The sequence below is a fragment of the Oenanthe melanoleuca genome, chromosome 2 (assembly GCF_029582105.1).
Source record: "Oenanthe melanoleuca isolate GR-GAL-2019-014 chromosome 2, OMel1.0, whole genome shotgun sequence".
Lineage (NCBI taxonomy): Eukaryota > Metazoa > Chordata > Aves > Passeriformes > Muscicapidae > Oenanthe > Oenanthe melanoleuca.
The window spans coordinates 13,396,632-13,415,843 of record NC_079335.1 but is presented as its reverse complement, the minus strand read 5'-3'; the positions used below and the strand labels follow the sequence as shown (position 1 = coordinate 13,415,843).

Below are 19,212 nucleotides of genomic sequence, written 5' to 3'. Positions count from 1 at the left end.
CCTGGCAGCAGTGAGACACAGCGAGCTGCAAACTGCTGCTGCTCCCAAGCCCAAGCTGGGCACTGGAACTGAGGAGCATCTGTGGGCAGGGGAGTGGGGAGGCGCCAGGGAGAAGCTCTGCTCTCCCCCCAGTCACTCTGCTTCCAGGGGAGGGGTGTCACCACAGCTTTCACTGAACACCCTGCACTTCTCAATAGGCATCTGCTGCTGCCTGCTGCAATGGCACAGGAAAAAGCCCAGAACAATCACATCTTGCTTTTTGGGTCATTTCGGACAGATGGGCCACTTTCCAAGCATCACAAATTTTCCTAAGCTGAAACATGTCACCGCAAGTTCAGTTGAAGGTCACATTTTTTTTTCTGATTTCAGCTGAGTGCAAAGATGACAAATGTAAGTACAAAGGGAAAAACATCCTGTTGGAACAGTACTCCCTGTTTCCTATGAGTGAGAAAAGTATACGCAACATTTCAACAACAAAACAATGTGATCCATTGCTGAATGACTATTTTTAAAACCCATATCATAATGTGTAACTGAATAAATTTCAAAGTCTGCAGGAATGCAATATAAAAATAATGAAGAAAAATGCTAGTAATCAAAAATATGCAACTCTGCATGAGTTTACATAAGGATTATCAGGGGGTTTTAGGCAAATACCTTTTTCACTTTCTCAGCACAAAACTTTGGAAAGGAATAAAGTATTTTTTCTGATGGATTAAACAAGTAAACTGCAGGGAAACTCAGGTCACTTAAATATTAATAGATTTCTTCATTATTTTAAAGAAAATAATCTTACTGTGTTAAGTTTTGTTTAACTCATATTTTGGTTTTTTTTATTTAGAAAAACAAGATTTAGAGAAAGAAACAGTTCATTGGTTTAGTGATTGCTGACTGCTGTAGATCAACAGCAGCTCTGCTTTGCTCAGCCTTCAGAGAAGGCTCCCCACCCTAGTAAATGCCCTTTTCACAGCAGGCAAGACTGAAACAAGCTTAAAATTATACTTGTTGAAGATTTCTGTGGCAGAGACAGATGTTTCTGGGCATCCACAGAGAGCCTGCAAAACTATTTAATTTATTATCTTTTCACTGTCTGTGGCTAACCCTTCTCCAAGACACTGAAACCAAACAACTTTGATGGCAACATCTGATCCAACCCATGTAAAAAAGACTTGAGTAAACTGATGCTCTGGTGAAGACAGCAGGGACATTTTCTTTGCCAGCTGCAGGGACAGCCTCCAGCACCTGCTGTCCCTGCTCAGGTGTGCGAGCTCAACATTTCAGTCTTTTGGGAGAGGAGGAACACTATGATTAAATCATCTTTAAAACAAAACAAAAACAAAAACAAAAACAAACAAACAAAGAAAAAACCACCAAAAAATACCACACTCTGGGCAAAGAAGCCAGGATGGATGATGGAGAGAGGTAAGGAGCAGTAGTATGTTCAGGTCACAGCTGAAGTCATTTGAGGAGGAGAACCCCTACCACTGTGCAAACTGAGTTCCATTTGCACCAAGACAGAGCAGGAGCACCAACTTCCTCTGTGGTAGCTTAAGCCATGAAAGCTGGTTTGAAAATGGATGTGGGACTATAACTTCATGTTCATACCCCTGCTTGCTGGGAGCCTAAGTCTGCTGAAGCATCTGCTTGATTCTGCAGATAATTTCAGAGTGGTTTTGGAAGGTACTGAATTAAAAAAAAACAACACTAGGAAAACTTTTGTAGCTTCCTACTCTGATGCATTATGAATAAAATAAATACGCCAAACTCCATACCAAATTATATAAGAGCAGGGGGAAGTGCAGACTGCAGGACAGGGAGCACAGGAAACTTTTGGAGAAGTGGCAGATTCAACACACAGACCAGGCTTAATGCTGCCAGCAGCAGCTGCCAGGACAGCACAGTAGATGAAGGGTACCCAATATCCCATGACTGTCACAGCCATCTCCTGCATCTGTGGGGAATGCTGGGCTGGCTTAGAGCAATGAGAGGACAGAAAAAGACATATTAGTGTTGAGAGTGAAAAGAGAAAATATATTAGAAGAACAGTGCTTTAGAGACTCCAAAAGGGAATCTCCTTCTTGCTCCTGCTGTTGTGGGGTTTGGAAGGAGGAAAACATCCTTGTGATCTCTGCCTGATTGATAATGCTCTTTCATTTGTACTCTACTGCACAAGTCTATTATATGTTAGGGAATGTAAAAAAAGTAAAGCATCTTTAGGTGCACTGAATGTATGCAGTCAAGCAGAAATTACTTGAGTCAGTGCTTTTGGACTTGGCAGAGAGCTGAGACTGGGACCTTTCATGTTGTTTCCTGTAAGCAAGGACTTAGATTCTCTGGTACAATCCTGTCATTTACAAGGAATATACAAAGAAATACTATTCCCCTGAGCAGGGAAAGGTATCCTATTATTCTGGATATCCAAAAGGCACTTAAGGGTTTCTTACATTTCTCCCAGATGAAGGGTCATTAGCTCCAAGGGAATTTCACCCCATCTTACAGCATTCCCTCAACCTGGAGGGGTGACCCCTTTTGTGGGGTTTGCCTATCGTCTTCACTGTCACTTTAGCTGCACAGTTTCAGCATGGAAAGAAATAAAAACAGGCATTTACAGGTGATGGCAACTTAATTATTTACAAAATGTTGTTTCATCAGGACATTTTCTCATAACTTTCATTCATTCATGACCACATTTTCATCCACTGGATGTTTATGATTGTCCCAGCCAAAATTCATTTTGGGTGTGCAAAGAGCCTTTGAGGAATGCCTGAAATGACTGAGGAAGCCTTCTAGTGTCACCATTTCTTCTAGAGCTATCTTTTCTAGTGTCACCTGGTGTAAATTCCAGGTTGCAGCCACAAACTCATACTCCTCTTTCTCCAAAGACGGCTGAACCAAGCCATATTTTCTCGTTATACAGCCTGTGAAGTCTTTAAGTATTGCACTGACCATCCTTCGCTAGTCCTGATACAGATGAGTGCCAGTTCCACCATCCCACTCACACCTGAGGCTAATGCTGACACAGCAAACCATGGGCTGGTGCAGCTGGAGGGACACTGATTTGTTACAGTCCTTGCAGTTGCAATCAGAGTTTCCCTGTCCCCTTTGGTAGCTCCAACACTGAATCTGTTGCAGGACTGCTCCCCTTTGCTGCTACCACAACATAGGTTCCTCACCACCATCCTGCCCCAGCTGCAGTAACCCTTGTTCCATTTCCCCATTCTCCTGTCAATGGCCAGAAAAGGTTTTCAAGTTGTCACATTCATCAACAGCACCAGGGACATACAGCTAATACTACTTAAAATATTTTTCAGCAGGGCAAAATATACAGCAATAGGTTCAGATCCACAAATGTCCTGTGGATAGTAACTCCTACCTTGGAATTCACTTCAGCATCTTTGCCCTTTTCACTGCTATTTGTCATGGGTGCTGGTGCATCCTGCTGCACCAAAATCTCCTGCCTCGTGGACTAGCACTTAAATTAGGCAGTCTGGGGCAATTCTGCAGAGCCCAGTTGCTGTAGTCAAGTAATTGAAAATTCAGGGTGTGGGATGAGGTGTCCCTGGGCTGTATTCTCCCCTCTGCTTTGTTATACAGTTTGCAGAACATCTGAGGGAAGTGTTCCAATCCTGTCCCAGCTTTGCACTGGGCTCTCTGTAAAACCTGGAGTGATTCCCTCCATTTCAGAACTCCTGCCTTTGCTGCCTCTGAGGGGCCTTTGCTATTGCAGGAGCAGAGCAGTACAATCATCCTTTCTTCAGGTTAACACATTTTCCCCTTGCAAATTATCCACTTTTGGCAAAGGAATGATGGAGGGGATGGTTTGTGTGTAAATAGAAGGATATGGATGTGTCTGGGAACTCGTGGGCCAGTGCTGGCACGTGTGGCCTGGCAGCCTCAGCAGCTCATCCTGCCATGTCCCAGCAGCCACCTCCACTCCCACATGTGCCAATACAGAGCCAGAAGTTTGAAATTTAGCACAGATCAAGAAGCCTGCCTGAACAAAGCATTATTACCCAGGACAATCCACATATCCCAAGTTCTTTGAACACCACAGGTATGAGAGGCAGAATCTCAGCAGAACATGCCATTAACAGCAAGCAGCAGGGAACAGAAATCTGTGAAGGGAATAAAATGTGACAATTCAGTGAGGGGGACAGGAGGCATGCTGGAGGAGGGAGGGCTTCAGGAGAAGAATGGCAGGAACAACTCTGGCCGTGCCCCAGCAGTGGTGTTTCTGCAGGTTTCTATGTCAGGTGACATGGGAGATAAAAATTAGGTTATGGACAAGGATGAGTTTCAACAAATGTCTTCAAAATTAAAAAGGAAGATAAAACTGGTGAAGAGCTCAGTGACAGAAAAAACAGAGAGCTCTTCAAAACTAGAAGTCTTTCAGGTTAAAATTTTTAACTAGCTAAAAAATTACCTGGAAACAGAAGATCAGAGGGTGAGAATCCAGAAATATGTGCAGCAGTGCATCATTTGGAGAGGCTGGGGCTGCCGTGGACCAGCACGGCCCGTCCCACCACGGGAACAGCCGAGGCCTCACGAGCCCCTCACGAGGCCAAGATGGTGGCGCCCCGGTGGAACCAACTAGAAAAGGATAAAAAGCGCTGTGCAGGTAGTGCTGAGTGAGGGGGAAAGCAGGAGAACAGCTCTGTGGGCACCAAGGTCACTGAGGAGGGAGGGAACGAGGTGCTCCAGGCACCAGAGCAGGGATTCCCCTGTGTGAGACAGGTTTGTCCTGAATGCCCTGGCCTGTGGAAAGGCCCCACAGCGGGGCAGGGGTGTGGAGCAGGAGGGAGCAGCAGAGAGGGACTCCTATGACTGATCATCCCCCCAGTGCTGCTTGGGGTGGTGGGGACAGGTGGAGGAACCAGGAATGAAGAACTGGGAAAAGGGCAAAGAAAGGTGCTGCTTTCATTTTTTAATTTGCTTCTCACCATCTCAGTCTATTTTAAATGGCAACAAATTGAATTCATTTTTACCAGGTTGAGTCTGTTTTGCCCATAACACTAACTGGGAACCTGATTTCCTTATCTTTATCTCAATCCATGAGCTTTCCCATCTTATTTTCTCACCCTGCCCTGTTGAGGAGGAGGAATGAGAGACAGGGTATCTGGCAGCCAGACAAGGCCAACCCAACACAGCTTCCTAGTAAAAATCTCTACAAGAAATGATGAAGTTAGATAAACAAAGGAGAAAGCTTTTGGACAAGACTTCTGAGTTACTTCACAAGAAAAACAGTATGGAAGGAGGGTATGAAGCCCCACAAAGAAATGAAAAGAAAACAGCTGGCTGGAACTGTGTTAGAAGAGCAAGTATCTGAGGGCACAATCTCCCAGCCATGGTTATAATCTATCTGCAATAGGAGAAAAGTTCCATCTGGCTTAGGGCAAGAGGACAGGAGCAGAGCATACCTGCTATTATCTTGTATTTATAATCTCTTTTTATCCAATTTTTCAGATACAGCACTATCAACTAGAACTTCTAAGGAATTAATCATTTCATTGTTTTGAAACATGAAGCCTTCTAGGACAAAAGACCATTTAACATGAATCTTTCTCATGGAATTTAAACAACTGTACACAATAGGAAAATAGTTCTCCAATAGTGATAGAGCCAATAAGTATTTATTTCTACATTTATGTATTTTTTTGTGTACCAAAGTGACAGTGACCCTGTTTTCTTTTATTCTAATTGTGTGGAGCACACACAGTTTCACGGGTTTTGAGACAAAGAAAGCCTGTGAGATCATTTGGTCTGGCTGCCTACAAACACAGTTGTCATCTCACCCGGTGATGAGCACAGGGGAGGGTGCATCCCAGCTGGGCTGGTGTGGATGGCATGGGGACACCCGTGCTGGGAGGCTCAAAACCCCTCATCCAGCCAGGTGTGGCATAGGTCAAGGATGCTGTCAGATTTGTAAGCACCTGAAAACCAGTTTGTGTTACTGGTGTGTCAGCAATATCAGTTTTTGATGTGTTTCCATAAGTGGTCCATTAATCTGGGGAAGTGCCATAAATGAGCACTTCCAATAGCACACAGGAATTCCCTCAGCACTGCTGGGGCAGTATCGTGCACCACCCTTCATTCAGCTCTCACAAATATTCACAATCTCCACTTCCAGTTCAGCTAATGTCAAAGGATTCATTTGGCATCCTTTGGTAAAGTCTGCAGTGCTTTCAAGAATGCTCCAGCTTTCAGGAATGATGCTAGCATATCTTTAGCTGTCTGGCATTCAAACTCAGCTGTCATCCTTAGTAAATAATTGGAAACCTCCTTGCTGCAGTGACATTAAACTCAGAGTTTAACCTTCATATTACAACCTCTGAAATAAGCTAAGATTTTGTAGAATAAGCATTACTACACAAATGGAACACTATTTCATTTTCTTGACATCTTATACAGGCCAGCCTCCTAGAAGGAAATATTTCTCCAGCCTTGCACTTCATTTCATGAGAAGCTCTTAATCTAAAAATGTTTCTATCTGTCCCTGAAGAGGTACAGCAGGTTTTTATGGGCAGCCAGTCTTAGGGTCACAGTCCCCTTTGCTTTCTTTTAGGTACAGGCAACCCCTACCCACCAGGCACAGCCAGTGAGTGCTCTCTGCCAGCCCCCAGCCCACCTCCCCAACACCCCACCACATGTCCAATGGTGAGGGCTGGAGCACTCTTGTAAACTTTAGGCAGAACATTGACACTCCTGAAATGCCCATTTCCCTTCTTTGTTTTTCATGAGACAAGTCATCAACCCAATCCCACTTGCACAGCTCCAAGTTTCCATCACAGACGTGGTGGCAATAAGGAACAGCGTGCACAGCACTGACACGTGCTGACAGGAAGTTTGCATAGATCAGCAGAAATTAGAAGTAAATCACAGTCAAAATCTAAGCAAATCAGAAGCAAAATAAACTTGAAAGAAGGACCCAAGACTAATACTTCAAAATCAGAATAATCAAAATCATTATGAGTTCATTATGAGTAGGGGAACTACGAGGCATGCAGCATTTCATTGCTCATTGCATTTCTAATCAGCACTTTACAGTTGTGGCATAGGGAGTTATGGAAAAAAATACAGGTACTTGAAGTGTTACTACCCTGATTAAAGAAATCCTTATATTTCCCCTGGGGAAAAGGGAACAGGAACCTTATTTAGATAGATTGCCTTTAAGCCCAGGGCTTTACCAGTGAAGCTCCAGGCATTGGAAATTTTAATATAAATCAAAAGCCAAGTGATGTAGGAGTTCTAGACTCATATTTATGTACTTGCAAAATATTAATACTGTAGGAGGTAAATATAAACAAAAGACAAGATACTCTGCTCATGTCTGTGCTGGATGCCAATTTTGATATTGCTATAAGGTAAGAATATATATGAAAAGCAGTTTATATTAAAAAAAGTTAAAAGAGGAGATCTCTTCAGCAGGCAAAACAAGCTATACAATAACTATTATGGTTTCTAGAATACATTTTCTTCTCTGTGCATTAAATAGTATTTTCTCTTTCATTATGAATCAGGGGGCTTCCAGCATCACCCCCGAATGCATTTTGGAAGGACTTCCTACTTGCCAAATCCCAATCCAAGTTGCATTTTACAAAACCACATTCATGCTGACTTTGCTTGTAATGATATTTATTTAAGGCTACTTTGGCAAGCCAGGAAAACACGCAGGGCAGAAGGGGAGTGCAGATGCTCCTACCGTACCAGTGAGTCTTTTTTCTCCATGTCTGAAGCTCGGTGTGGAAACTGAGTTTGGCCCTGGCAGGAGCGGTTCGGGCAGATGTGCCGGGCCGGGAGTGTCCTGGGAGATCGGGGGTGTCCCGGGAGATCGGGGCTGTGCCAAGAGATCGGGGCTGTGCCAGGAGATGGGGGCTGTCCCGGGAGGAGATCGGGGCTGTCTCGAGAGATCGGGGGTGTCCCAAGAGATCGGGGCTGTGCCAGGAGATGGGGGCTGTCCCGGGAGGTCGGGGCTGTCCCGGTAGAACGGAGCTGCGCCAGGAGATCGGGCTGTCCCGGGAGATTAGGGCTGCCCCGGCCCCGTGCAGCGCGGCTGAAGTCAGGGTGCCAGCTGCCCCGGCAGGACAATGGCTCCATTGGGAGATGGCTGGGGGACAAAAGCGCTGCTTTCAGGAATGATTTTATATGCATACATGTGACCTTTGCCTGAAATGGCTCTTTGGAAAGTGTCCCTGTCCTGAAACTCTGCTTTCAAATGCAGAACTCTCGGGCACTTGCTTAATCTGTCCTTTTTCCACCTCTTTTTATTTTGTGCCGCAGATGCCTCAGGAGAGGTCATGTGCAGATAACAAGGTGGTGCTCAGCTTTTCCTCATCATTTAATATAGCTATTCAGTAATGGATAAGATCACACCGAACATTTTTGAGATTAAAACAAAGAATGTGTTCTTTTCTATACAAATGTGTAACCAAAATTATCTGTTCTTTCCATAAACAGGTCTCCAACTTACATACCCTGGAGCAACAGACCAGATTTTGGGGAACAGGTAAGAATAGCCTTTGTCAAATGAACACATTCATTCATTGCTACCAAATTCCATACAAATTTTGTCAAGTTATAGATCTTTAAGAGATCTTTGTGTATGTTGAGCACTGTGTGCAACTTGCCCACACTTAACAGCTGAGCTCTCTGGAGATCATCTTCTCTGGGTGTCTTTGAGGCCCTTACTGACCATGGGTCACACTGCAGGCTTATTTTAAAGGAAAGGAGTTTTAAAAGGCACTCACAGTCTGAGCCACATCCAGGAGTGTGGTCATGGCTGTCTGTCATACACCACTCCCTCAGCACAGCTGCACACACAACCTGAGTCTCTCTTCATAAAAAGTGTCATGTTGAGCATGCTGGGAAAGCAAATTTCTTGTGCTGAAATAAATCCCCAGCTCACCCCCCAAAAAACCCCAAACCCCACTGTGAAATCTGCCCAACCATCCTCCCTGTTCCTTACAACCCCTTCCTTCAACATCAGTCTTTCAAGAGAGGGAACATTGAAATGGAAGATAAAATCAAAGCTTTGAGGGGCTATTGCATAGGTAGCACATCCTGTGTCATAAATGAAACAGGGCTGATGTTGGAAAGACAGCACAGAACACCTAATAATGCAGAGAACACAGAAGCAGACAGATTTCAAGTGTTTGAGGAATATTAAAATTTCAAATAATTTTAGATACAAATCCAGTTAGAGTACTACAAGTAAGGAATGCAAGCAAATTAAAATATACATATATTCTGCAATATCTAAACACAAAATATCTGAGCAAAGGGAGCAAAAAATTACCAAAGAAACAAACTAGCACACGCACAGATCTCCACCTCATAGCAGTCTGTTCCCAACGCTGTGCTCCCTAGCATTTGCTTGAATTCCATGTAAAAAATGATGCATCTCACTTGCCTTAGAAGATAATGTGCAGCCTGCCATGCCATCGACAACCTTTTAGTCCCATCTCACTTAAATATAATTTTCCTTTTTTTTCTTTGATTTTAGCTTATCACCTTTATCACCATGAAAAAGAATCTATACTACAACAGAGGGGCTTAAGCTTATTTTTACAAGTGGTCTGCTGAATAAAGACATGTCTACGTTATAAACTAAATGATTTTTCCACATTTACAGAGTAAATATATACCTGTATTTGGAGACAAGCACAAGCTTCCCTACTTAGCTTCCCTTTCCTTGCTTCAGCATGGTTTGCAGGAACTGACAAGATTTATCATTTCCCAATATATTCATTGCACTCTAAAAATATTTTGGTCAATCTTGACATCAGTTTAATACCACAGCATTCTCAGTCATACAGCTACTCACTTTTGAGTCATATTCAATTAAATGAATCTTAGGCAACTCTCACTCTGTATAAACACATTCCAGCTATTTAGCAAAACAGATGCTGCTGTCCCTAGGTGCCATGGAGAGCAGTGGCTATTGCTTTAGCTAATGCTTCCTCAGAATTAACTACCACAGTTCCAGCAGGGGCAGTGACCTGGGGCAGAGGGGTACACAGTGATGGAAGTGGAAGCCAGTGTCTGTCCTGAAGGGCTTTGGGAATGGATTTCTACCCAAAGCCACATAATTTAAAATGTGTATGTATAAAGAGCTATTTAAGATCTCTAAAAGGCAATCTGTGCAGTGCCACCACCACTCTCTTACAGGCTGTGGCATCACTGCATTTCCACAGACTCATAGAGTGGTTTAGGTAAGAAGAGACTTTAAAACTCGAAATTCCATCCTAATACCCAATCTGCACCTGCCCTTTTTCAGTTTGAAGCCACTTCTCCTTGCCCTATCACTACATGCCCTTGTTAAAACATTGAACAGCCTCTCCCTGCAGCATACCGTCAGTGAGCTGTGATCACAGATGTTGGATCCGCTTTCTGGACTTGGCTTTAGGCAGCAGCAAGGCACAAGTTGCTCAGATCAGGGCAGAAATGCACTTGCACAGGTATAGCATGTAAGAAATTTCAGACACCAAGGTCCTATTCAGAACACATAGGAGACAAGGTCGTACAAGCTCAGCTTTAAAGCAGCTGTTCTCCTCATCACATTCAGAAATCTGAACATCTCTTGATCTCGTGTAATCAGAGGGAGTACCTATATAATTAAATCAGGCCACACATTAAGCAACTATATATGGATTTCTGGAGCTAACATTAAGATCCTATTTTTAAAAGCTGTGTTTACAGATATCCCAGACTGCTAGAAATAAAGACCTTTTAAACTTAACTCCTTTTAATCCCTGCACTTACTGCACTCATTTTAAAAAACATTGATGCAAATAAATTCATCAGAAAATTATACTGGCAGCTTGATATGCCATGGAATTACAACACTAAAATCAACCATAAAAACCAGCGCTTCACAAAAATTGCACTGCAGATAATCATGAATAAAGGAAGATTGTGACTTACAAGAAATATACAACCCCTCCTCCTGTTAATCTGTTCCATATTTGATCACTGAGCTTGCATTGCAGTTGAAAAATATCCTGGGGGACTACTTAGTGTACAGCCTAATCCAGCCATCCACCCCCTGCAAAGTACAACCTCATGTGGTTTTGTTTCATTAGGAGTTCCTCTGCAGCTCCAATGACCCAGCTCAGTTTCACCTCAAGCAAACAGGTCTGAGCATGAAGAAATAGCTTCTGTGGCCAGAACTGTGCAGAAATATGTAATTCTGTACCAGCATAATTGCGCGAGCTGAGCTAATGGAAAAACCATTCTTTGTCCAGTTACCTTCTAGGCATGGCTGGAGTTACTCCATCTGCAATCTGAATGGATTATGTGGTCTTGTATCTCTGACTTTGCCTTGGCATATATTCTTATTCTTAACCCTTCATTGACAGTATTACAGCTACACAACAGCTTTGTTCAAACTCCAAAAGTTTACCACTTCTGTTAAACAACATTTTTCCTGCCATTAAATGCTTTTTGTTTCCACTAGACTTTGCCCTCCAGTGGGATGATACAGTATCCTTTATCTTCAGCTAAAGCAAAAAAATATTCTCCCTCTGAAAAGTCACCAGTCCCAAAATTTATAAAAATCATCTGCCAAAATACTAATCCTCTTTTCCTGGGCTCTGTTAACCACAATATACCAGGCTACGAGCAGTTATAAAATATCACACCTTTACAAACCTGCACTAGCAGGATCCACCTCTGTGAGGATGTCTGCCATGGGAAGTTTGGGATGAAAAAGAAATTACTATAAACTGTAACGAGGGTACATGTGTGTGGAGAGATGAAGTTTGTATATGTGAAGAATAATAAAGATCGTAAAGTAAGGCTTAGCTCTCTCTGACCAGCATGAAAAGACTCTGCATGGGCTGCAATTTTCCTCTGAGAGAGCTAGAACTGGCTAAGTTAGCTCACAGCTTTATCATTTTGGCCATCATACAGGGCACTCCAGGCTCTGGATAAGGCCAGCACAGAGGCACAGCAAAGAACAGAGCATTACCAGCATCAGTGAAGACCCACAGCAGAGAGCCACAGCATCAGCCAAGATCCTGCTCCATGGGTTGAGGGCTGACACCATGGCTTCTTATCTACCTGCCTTATCACTGAGACATTGCTCTCTACATCTACAATCCTTCTTTTCTACTGCTTTTCTTGTCCCAAGGCAAATCCCTTGTGCCCTAACCCAAACAACACCTCTTTATCACAATTACAGCTCCACATAATTTTGAAGTCCCTAGTCTCATACAATATGTACAAGTGAAGTCAAATTCTACATCCTGAAAAAGATGCACAAATTTCTTAAATTAAATAGTAGCTCACAAATTGTAACTAGGGACCAAGTTAATAAAATCCCTAAAGAAGGGAACACAATAAATGTCAAGGCTGCTTTTGCCTGCTACAGAAAATCCAGCGTTGAAACCTAACTATAGAGGCCTGACGAGATGCTGCACTAGGAATGAGGGTTGAGAAGGTTAAATTGAAAAAAAAAAAAAAATTATGATTGCACACTCCCAGATGCTAACACAAATCCATAGGTGACAGTAGCCAAGAAAAATAGCCACAAATACAGCCATCATAGCCTAGAGAACAGAGAAGTAAAGCAAATCCAGACAAGGCTTACAGAGGAAGGACTGGTGACTTCCAAGGGTCCCACTACAGGACACGGTTGAGAATACTCATGGATTTGCAGGTGATACACCAAGACCAGCCTCTGGAGCACAGTCAGGAATTCTGACCATCCACCATCTACTGTGCCAGCAAGAAGCTGTTGGTCCAAGCTGTGACATGACCTGGGTTGTCGATGCGGCATTTGTAATTCAAGATCAGTGGGTTCGCCACCATTAATACAGTGCTTGGATTTTCATCTTCCTGAAAAGAAAGTTGAATCTCCAAAGAACATAAACATCTCAATCTTTCCAGGGCAGGGGAAATTGGATGAATGTTTTAGAAGTAAAAATAATAATAAGAAGGATGTCTTATTTCTTACCACCTCCAGTTGGGGTGTAAAAGCTCTTTCAAGTGATTGAACAACTCATCCTTGTGTGAAGATCCATTGTGAGAGGAAGCTACAAGCCCAACATGGATTAGAGCCCTTACAAGTGCTAGATTGAGCAGGTATCAATCACAGTGACAAGGGCACCTGCACTGAAATGTACTCAATTCTGGGGGAAAAAAACCCCAAGAGTGAACTGACTTGTTTAGCTTTGTATGCTGCAAAGAGGAATGACTGTGCAGCGAAGGTTTTTGGGCTGCATAAATCAATTTTACATGCAACTACTTGAGAATTCTAAAAGGACTTGTTTGCTCACAAAGCTTAGTTTATATTTCTGCTTACAATTTATACTTCTGTTTTTGATTTCTCACAACGTTTGTGTCCTTTTTCCAGACCCCCCTGCAAGTCTTTATTCACTAAAGCGTTCAGAGTTTTGTTTTTGTTCTAATGTTTTTGCCTTCTAAGTTGTTTTTTTTTATGATGTACCACACTGAGTGCTATAACAGCCTGTGAGGGATAGTTTCTAAGAAGAATAAATTATGGGCATTAATACAACAAAGCACAGAGCTTTTGAACATTTGGTTTCAACGTGGAGAGATTCTCTTTCATATGAGAATCATGTTGAGGATTTATTTCTAGGGGACTTTTTTCTGCTATTAAGATCTAACAAAATAGTATTCTACTGAAGGCTTGTTTTTTTCCTTGCACATTCAGTCATGGTTATTGCAGAGCTCTTCTGCTGTTTCTCATTTCACTGCAAGGTACCTATGTGCATATGAAAGGTACACTGTGCAGGGTTTGCTTTCAAGTTTTCCATTAAGTGGGGAGAAGGAGAGTATGGGGGTTTTGTTTGAGGTTCTTTTGTGGAGAGAGATTAAGGGAAGGATATGGAAACGAGGGGCAAAGTAATTCTTTAAATAAATCCAGATCTCCCCTCTGTAAACACATGCCAAACAAATATACAAATTATGGCAAATTAGTTGTCTGTGCACTACTGGGATCATGCTAAAAACTAAGAACACTGTAAGCATGAGTTAGAACATTTATTTGGACCTCCTTGAAAAGTCTTCCTTTCAGTAGGCTCAGTCCTGCAACATAAGTAATTTAGCTCTCATGAGTAGTCCCATTGACTAAAAGCAGGGCCTGGATTTACAGGGTCACCTAAACCAACAGAGGAGTTTTGAATGCAACATTTTCCCATAAGTCACTTCCCATTATATGCTTTTGCCACCTGGACTCCATCTCCTTAAATCTGCTTTATTGGTCCCATATGCTCTTATTCCATGAAGTGCTCAAGCTTTGATGGAATGGAAGGGACACAAGCAAGCATCAAGCAGCTTTTCTGAGCTGGAGCTGCAGCCGTGCTCCCAATTAATGCCTCCATTCATAGAGCTGTGTCCCCACACTGCACACAGGGAACAGCCTCTCACTTGTAGTGTCCAAACATGCTGGCTTTCTCTTCCAAATCTGCTCACAAAATCCACTGCGTCATGGCTGCCTGCAGCTTGCAGCTCTGTGCCCGTGTCTCGTGGGGTTTGTTCCCTCCTGGTGCCCAAGAGCAGGATCTCACCTGCAGCCCTGCAGGTCTGGAAGCTGGCAGCCCCCAGCTGGCACCACAGCCCCTTTCTTGTAGCAGCTATGGCTCCCATTTGGCTCCCAGTGGATTTAACTTAGTTCTTCAAAAGGCACAAAATACTACCCACCCCCCGCCCCCCCGGTATTGGTTAGATCTGGTTTCTGGCTGTTTAGCAAACTGACTCACCAAATCCAGCTGAAACTCTGGGCTGATTCTCAGGAATCCCCAGAAGTGGAGTGGGAGGTGGACAGGACCACCATATTCAGAAGCCCTGTATTAACAAATTGTAGAATCATACACAAATTAGGGAAGAGAGACACAGCTCCATCTATCCTTCTAGCTGCATATCTCCAAACACCTTCTTCTTTTTGTCTGCATTTTATAATACAAAAAATGCAAGATAATATTTTGGTGCAAATTTCCTGAAAATAATGGCAGTTTTTGGACTTGAACAGATTTTTTGCAGCACCTAGATGTATTTTGAAGCTGGCATGTTAGCTATACACTTACTTTTAAGGCAAAGATGTGAAGAGTTTGATTATATCATACTCCAGGTCAAAAAGTGGGGGGTGGGAACAGCGAACTTTGTAATGTTTGACTTGAACTCAAGTGGAAACATCTGAAGGCTTTTGTGGGTGTTTGAACTTCTCAGTGACAGGAATCAAGGTAAAAGCAACTTGATTGTTTCTTTTTATCATGTTCCAGCCTTGGTACAAAACCAGGAATTCGTTAATTACTTCAGAGACCAGTGGGGCAGGATTGGCAGCAGCAAGGAGCTCTGAGTTTTTGACTTGTAACTGCTGTGCTGAAAAACTCCTGTGTGTTTCCTTCCTCACGACATGACTCACAAAGAGATTTACGGCTGTGTTTTAACCACATGTCAACAAGCCAATGCATCAAGATTTACAGCAGAAAATTTGGAGACTTATCTTCAGCTGAATTTTCCCACTAACAGCTATTATAATTTATTATAAGTGTTTGCATATTTAATTAGCTGTATGATGAGACTAAATACTAGAGAAAAGTGGCCTAGATGAAGGAAGCAAGTCAATGGCACTGTATCCTTTCCTATCCCTGCAAAGAGTAAGCAAGACCTAAGTAATGAGATCAGATTTTTTAGCTGCACCATGCTGCTCACAAGCAGCAGCAAGTAAGTGTATAGGACTACCAAGAAATGGATGTTTATTTGCATGTCCTGAGGTTTTGCTTTAGTTCTTACAGGATCTCTTACCATCAGTGCTACTTCTGTGAATTCGTTTTCAACCAAACTTCCAAACATCCCAGCAGAGACAAGGACACATACAGCAAATTTAAGGTAGTGATCACTTGCTTAGCCACCTTTTACTAAACAAAAAATTTAAAAGCCCTTTCTCCAGGGTTGATTGGTTTTGTTTTGATTTTGGTTCTTTTTTTGATTTTGGCAGTCCACATGCACAGGGCAGGAGTCTGTGAGATTGGGACAGAGAGAGGCAATGCACTTGTGAGGGGATGCCAAGGCAGAGGCCTGGGGCAGGTGAGAGCTGAACACCTCTATTTTCTTTACATCTCCTAGCACTGCATTTCTTGACAGCTCTCAGCTGCTTTCATGACATGCATTCCATGGAATGAACAGCACAGCAAGGAGTCCCTGTAGGTGGCCTAAGCAATACAATTTGCTGTTACAGAGATGTACTTTTTTCTCAGACCTTTTTTCAGCCAACAAAAGCTCAAATCCAGCTAAGGTGATGTCAGCTCCTCCCTCTCACTTTCTGGCTCATGCCTAGAGCATAATCTTGCTCCACGTTTTAAATATGAAACATTTCATTAGGGCTTTGAGCATTTCCAGTTTAAGTTGTTGCAATGTAGCCAGAAGAGCATATAGCAATGCAATATTGCAATGTAGCCAGAAGAGCATATAAAACTCAGACACCACAGCAACCTGCCAAGCTGTGTCCAGCTGAGTTTCTTGCTTCCATTTGGAGTAAGCTGTTATGGATCACAGTATTGAAATAAACATATGCCAGACTGCATTAATGAAGAGCTGTTGAGCTTAGAAAACTCCAAAAGGCTCTTAATCACAGCCTAAATTCAGGTTTCAGATTTTTTTGGTTCATCTCCAAGTTCCAGATTTATTATTCTCAGTACCATTGCTGATTCTTATCACCACTTTTGGTTCAAAAGATGAAAGTACCTCCAGATTTAGCCTGCTGTGCCTCTTACTATCATCCCACCCCTAAATCCATTACCTCAGAGAAAAACATTTAATAGAACAAGCCTAGAGAAGACTGGCACAGATTAACAAGTGACAGAACCCATCCTTCTTCCACTTGCTCTTCTTGCCTCACTGACAGTAATTTCCACATAAATTTTAGTATATAAACATCTTTCTGCAAAAAACACATTTTACCTTTTACAAGGTATCACCTTTAGAAAACACATAATTACTACTGAATTTTGCTGTTTGAACTGTCAGTCCTCACACATCTTCCAGGGGACCAATACGAATTTCAAAAGTAAAATTAAGCCCAAATATACTTTAAGAGATAACTTTTAGGAGTTTTCCTCCGTTCTAAAGTATTTGTAGAACACAATCCCAAGTTTCTTGTTTCCTTCCCAAGTTACCTGCAAGACATTCAGGAATTTTTGATGCACAACAAAAAGCCAATTTAGGTATAAATAAAATACATGCATAGTAGAAATAAAACAAGTGATAATTTTTTAAAACTAATTATTGGAGCATGTACTCTAGCAGTTTCACCCATCTATTAATTCAGCTCATACTTTACCAATAGGTAAAGTCAGCAAAATCAATGTGGAACTATGCAAGTAAATAACACAATATCAAGAGGGTTCCAAGAGTGCTGCCTCTCTCTTGCAAAGCAGCAGTCTACTCTCTCTGATCCCTTATGCTTTTGCCATTCATCTCAGGTTGGACGTAAGATGAAATTGTTAAATCAGAGGCTGGGGAGGATGCCAGACTTCCAAACCCAGGCTGTGAAAGGCCCCCTCTGTCCCTTGCAGAGTTTCACAGGGACTGCAAACAGCAGATCTGAGACAGCCTTTCAAGCCTGTCTTTATCAGTCAAATCTCCTCTTGTGCTCTGGAGGAACCCCTGGAGAGACTTCAGCCCCCCAGTTGTGCTGGTGCAAGGGGGCTTGGCTGTGTGCACCCCCAGCCAGCCAGATCCCAGGCTGCCAAGCTTTCCCTTTACACAGGCCAGCTCTCAGGCAGCACCAGCCTACCTCCGCTTGCAGGACTTCCGATTCTTGAAAAAGTTTTGATATAAAGAAAAATAAGATACTTGTCAGGAGGAGAAATTAAGCCTCTTTCAGTTTCATAACATTCCTTCTATTTTATAGGCATGCTTTTTATTTTTTGTTTGTTTTGCAAAAGACATTATACTATAATAATCAACTGGAAGGAGTTTGCTTTTGATTGCTTTGGATGAACTGCCTTAGACAGACTGTGTCTGAAGTAGAAAAGATTAGTCCTGTATTTACTAACATGCCACAGGCTCAGGGAGAAAAGTGGAGAGAAAAGGGGGGAGTAATCCCTCAAAAAGGGCTGTTTGTTATAAAACCCTCCTCAAGTAATCAATATACCCCAAAAGAGTAAAGGCAGTGATGGAGCAAACCCTTAATGTGAACCAGACCAAAAACACGCAACAATCAGCTTGATGGGTGAAGTAGTGATTTGGCAAATGTTCTGACATTTCTTGCCATGGGATTTCCAGACAGTCATGGTGAAAGTAAGTAAACATGCCTCATCAGAAATAACATTAGCAGCAGGCCCAACAGTAACATACAGCTGGGCTGTTCATTCAGAGCAGGGATTCCTTCCTTTACCTGATACTAAATCTTACCCTCCTCACAGGGCTATAAAGCAGCTTGGATATGAAATTTATATAAAAAACTCACTTCCATTGAAATACTTCTGAGCTGAACAATGTGATTGACAAGTTCACCCTTCATGACAAAACCAAGAGGCTCCCTGAATTAATCCATGTCCATTGCGAATGTTTGAGGAAACAATCCAGGGCCTGGCACTTTCTGTCTCCCTAGCTCATGCACTTTTCATTACACAGAGAAATTCTATATTTCAACAACTGGATTACCCAGGCCTTTCTGGGGCATTTTAAGCCAAAACAAATTCCTCACCTAGAAAACAAGAATAAGAGGGTTAAAACATATTAAAGGTTTAAAAAATTGAAAATATTAATTGCTATTCCCATGAAGCAACTGAATCTTGACTTTTTTGTTTGTATTTTGTCATTGAAGGAACTCCTCCCATCTCTGGGGAGCATGAACTGTGCAGCATGGAGAGAAGCAGAAAAATGATGTTTCATTTTGTCAAGAGATGCATTCAGTCTCTCAGAAAGGAATATAATACATAAAATCACTTAATAAATCTTCAGCTCAAGAGCTACTAATCAAGGGTTCTTTCAGTGTCTACAAACTCAGATGATCTCCTAAAGCCCAGCTCTTTTTTCTGAATAGCTGCAAAGAGATATGAGCTTTTTTGGTGACACCAAACTTGGGGGGCAATTTGAGACAGTCTCCTAGACTGGAAATCAACAGCAGCAATTGTATACAAAGGTTGGGACTCTTGGATAAAACATCAGGGCCCATGGGGAACATTCCTGCATTAAAGTCAGTGTTTGATTCCAGAATTTGATATCTCCAAGATGGTAAGAGAGATT

The 19,212-nt window shown here is 42.4% G+C and overlaps 1 protein-coding gene across 2 annotated transcripts in view; it reads right to left on the bottom strand.

Moving 5' to 3' along the window:
• Positions 1 to 8,080, bottom strand: part of ENPP2 (ectonucleotide pyrophosphatase/phosphodiesterase 2) — a 71,854-nt gene extending 63,774 nt beyond the window's left edge. Inside the window, exon 1 of one of the 2 annotated variants that reach the window (XM_056486054.1) lies at positions 7,705 to 8,080. In XM_056486054.1, coding sequence (XP_056342029.1) covers positions 7,705 to 7,725 — 21 coding nt within the window. In that variant the 5' untranslated portion in view covers positions 7,726 to 8,080. The remainder of the gene's footprint in view (positions 1 to 7,704) is intronic. The other variant, XM_056486053.1, reaches the window with a different exon arrangement.
• Positions 8,081 to 19,212: the final 11,132 nt, after the last annotated feature.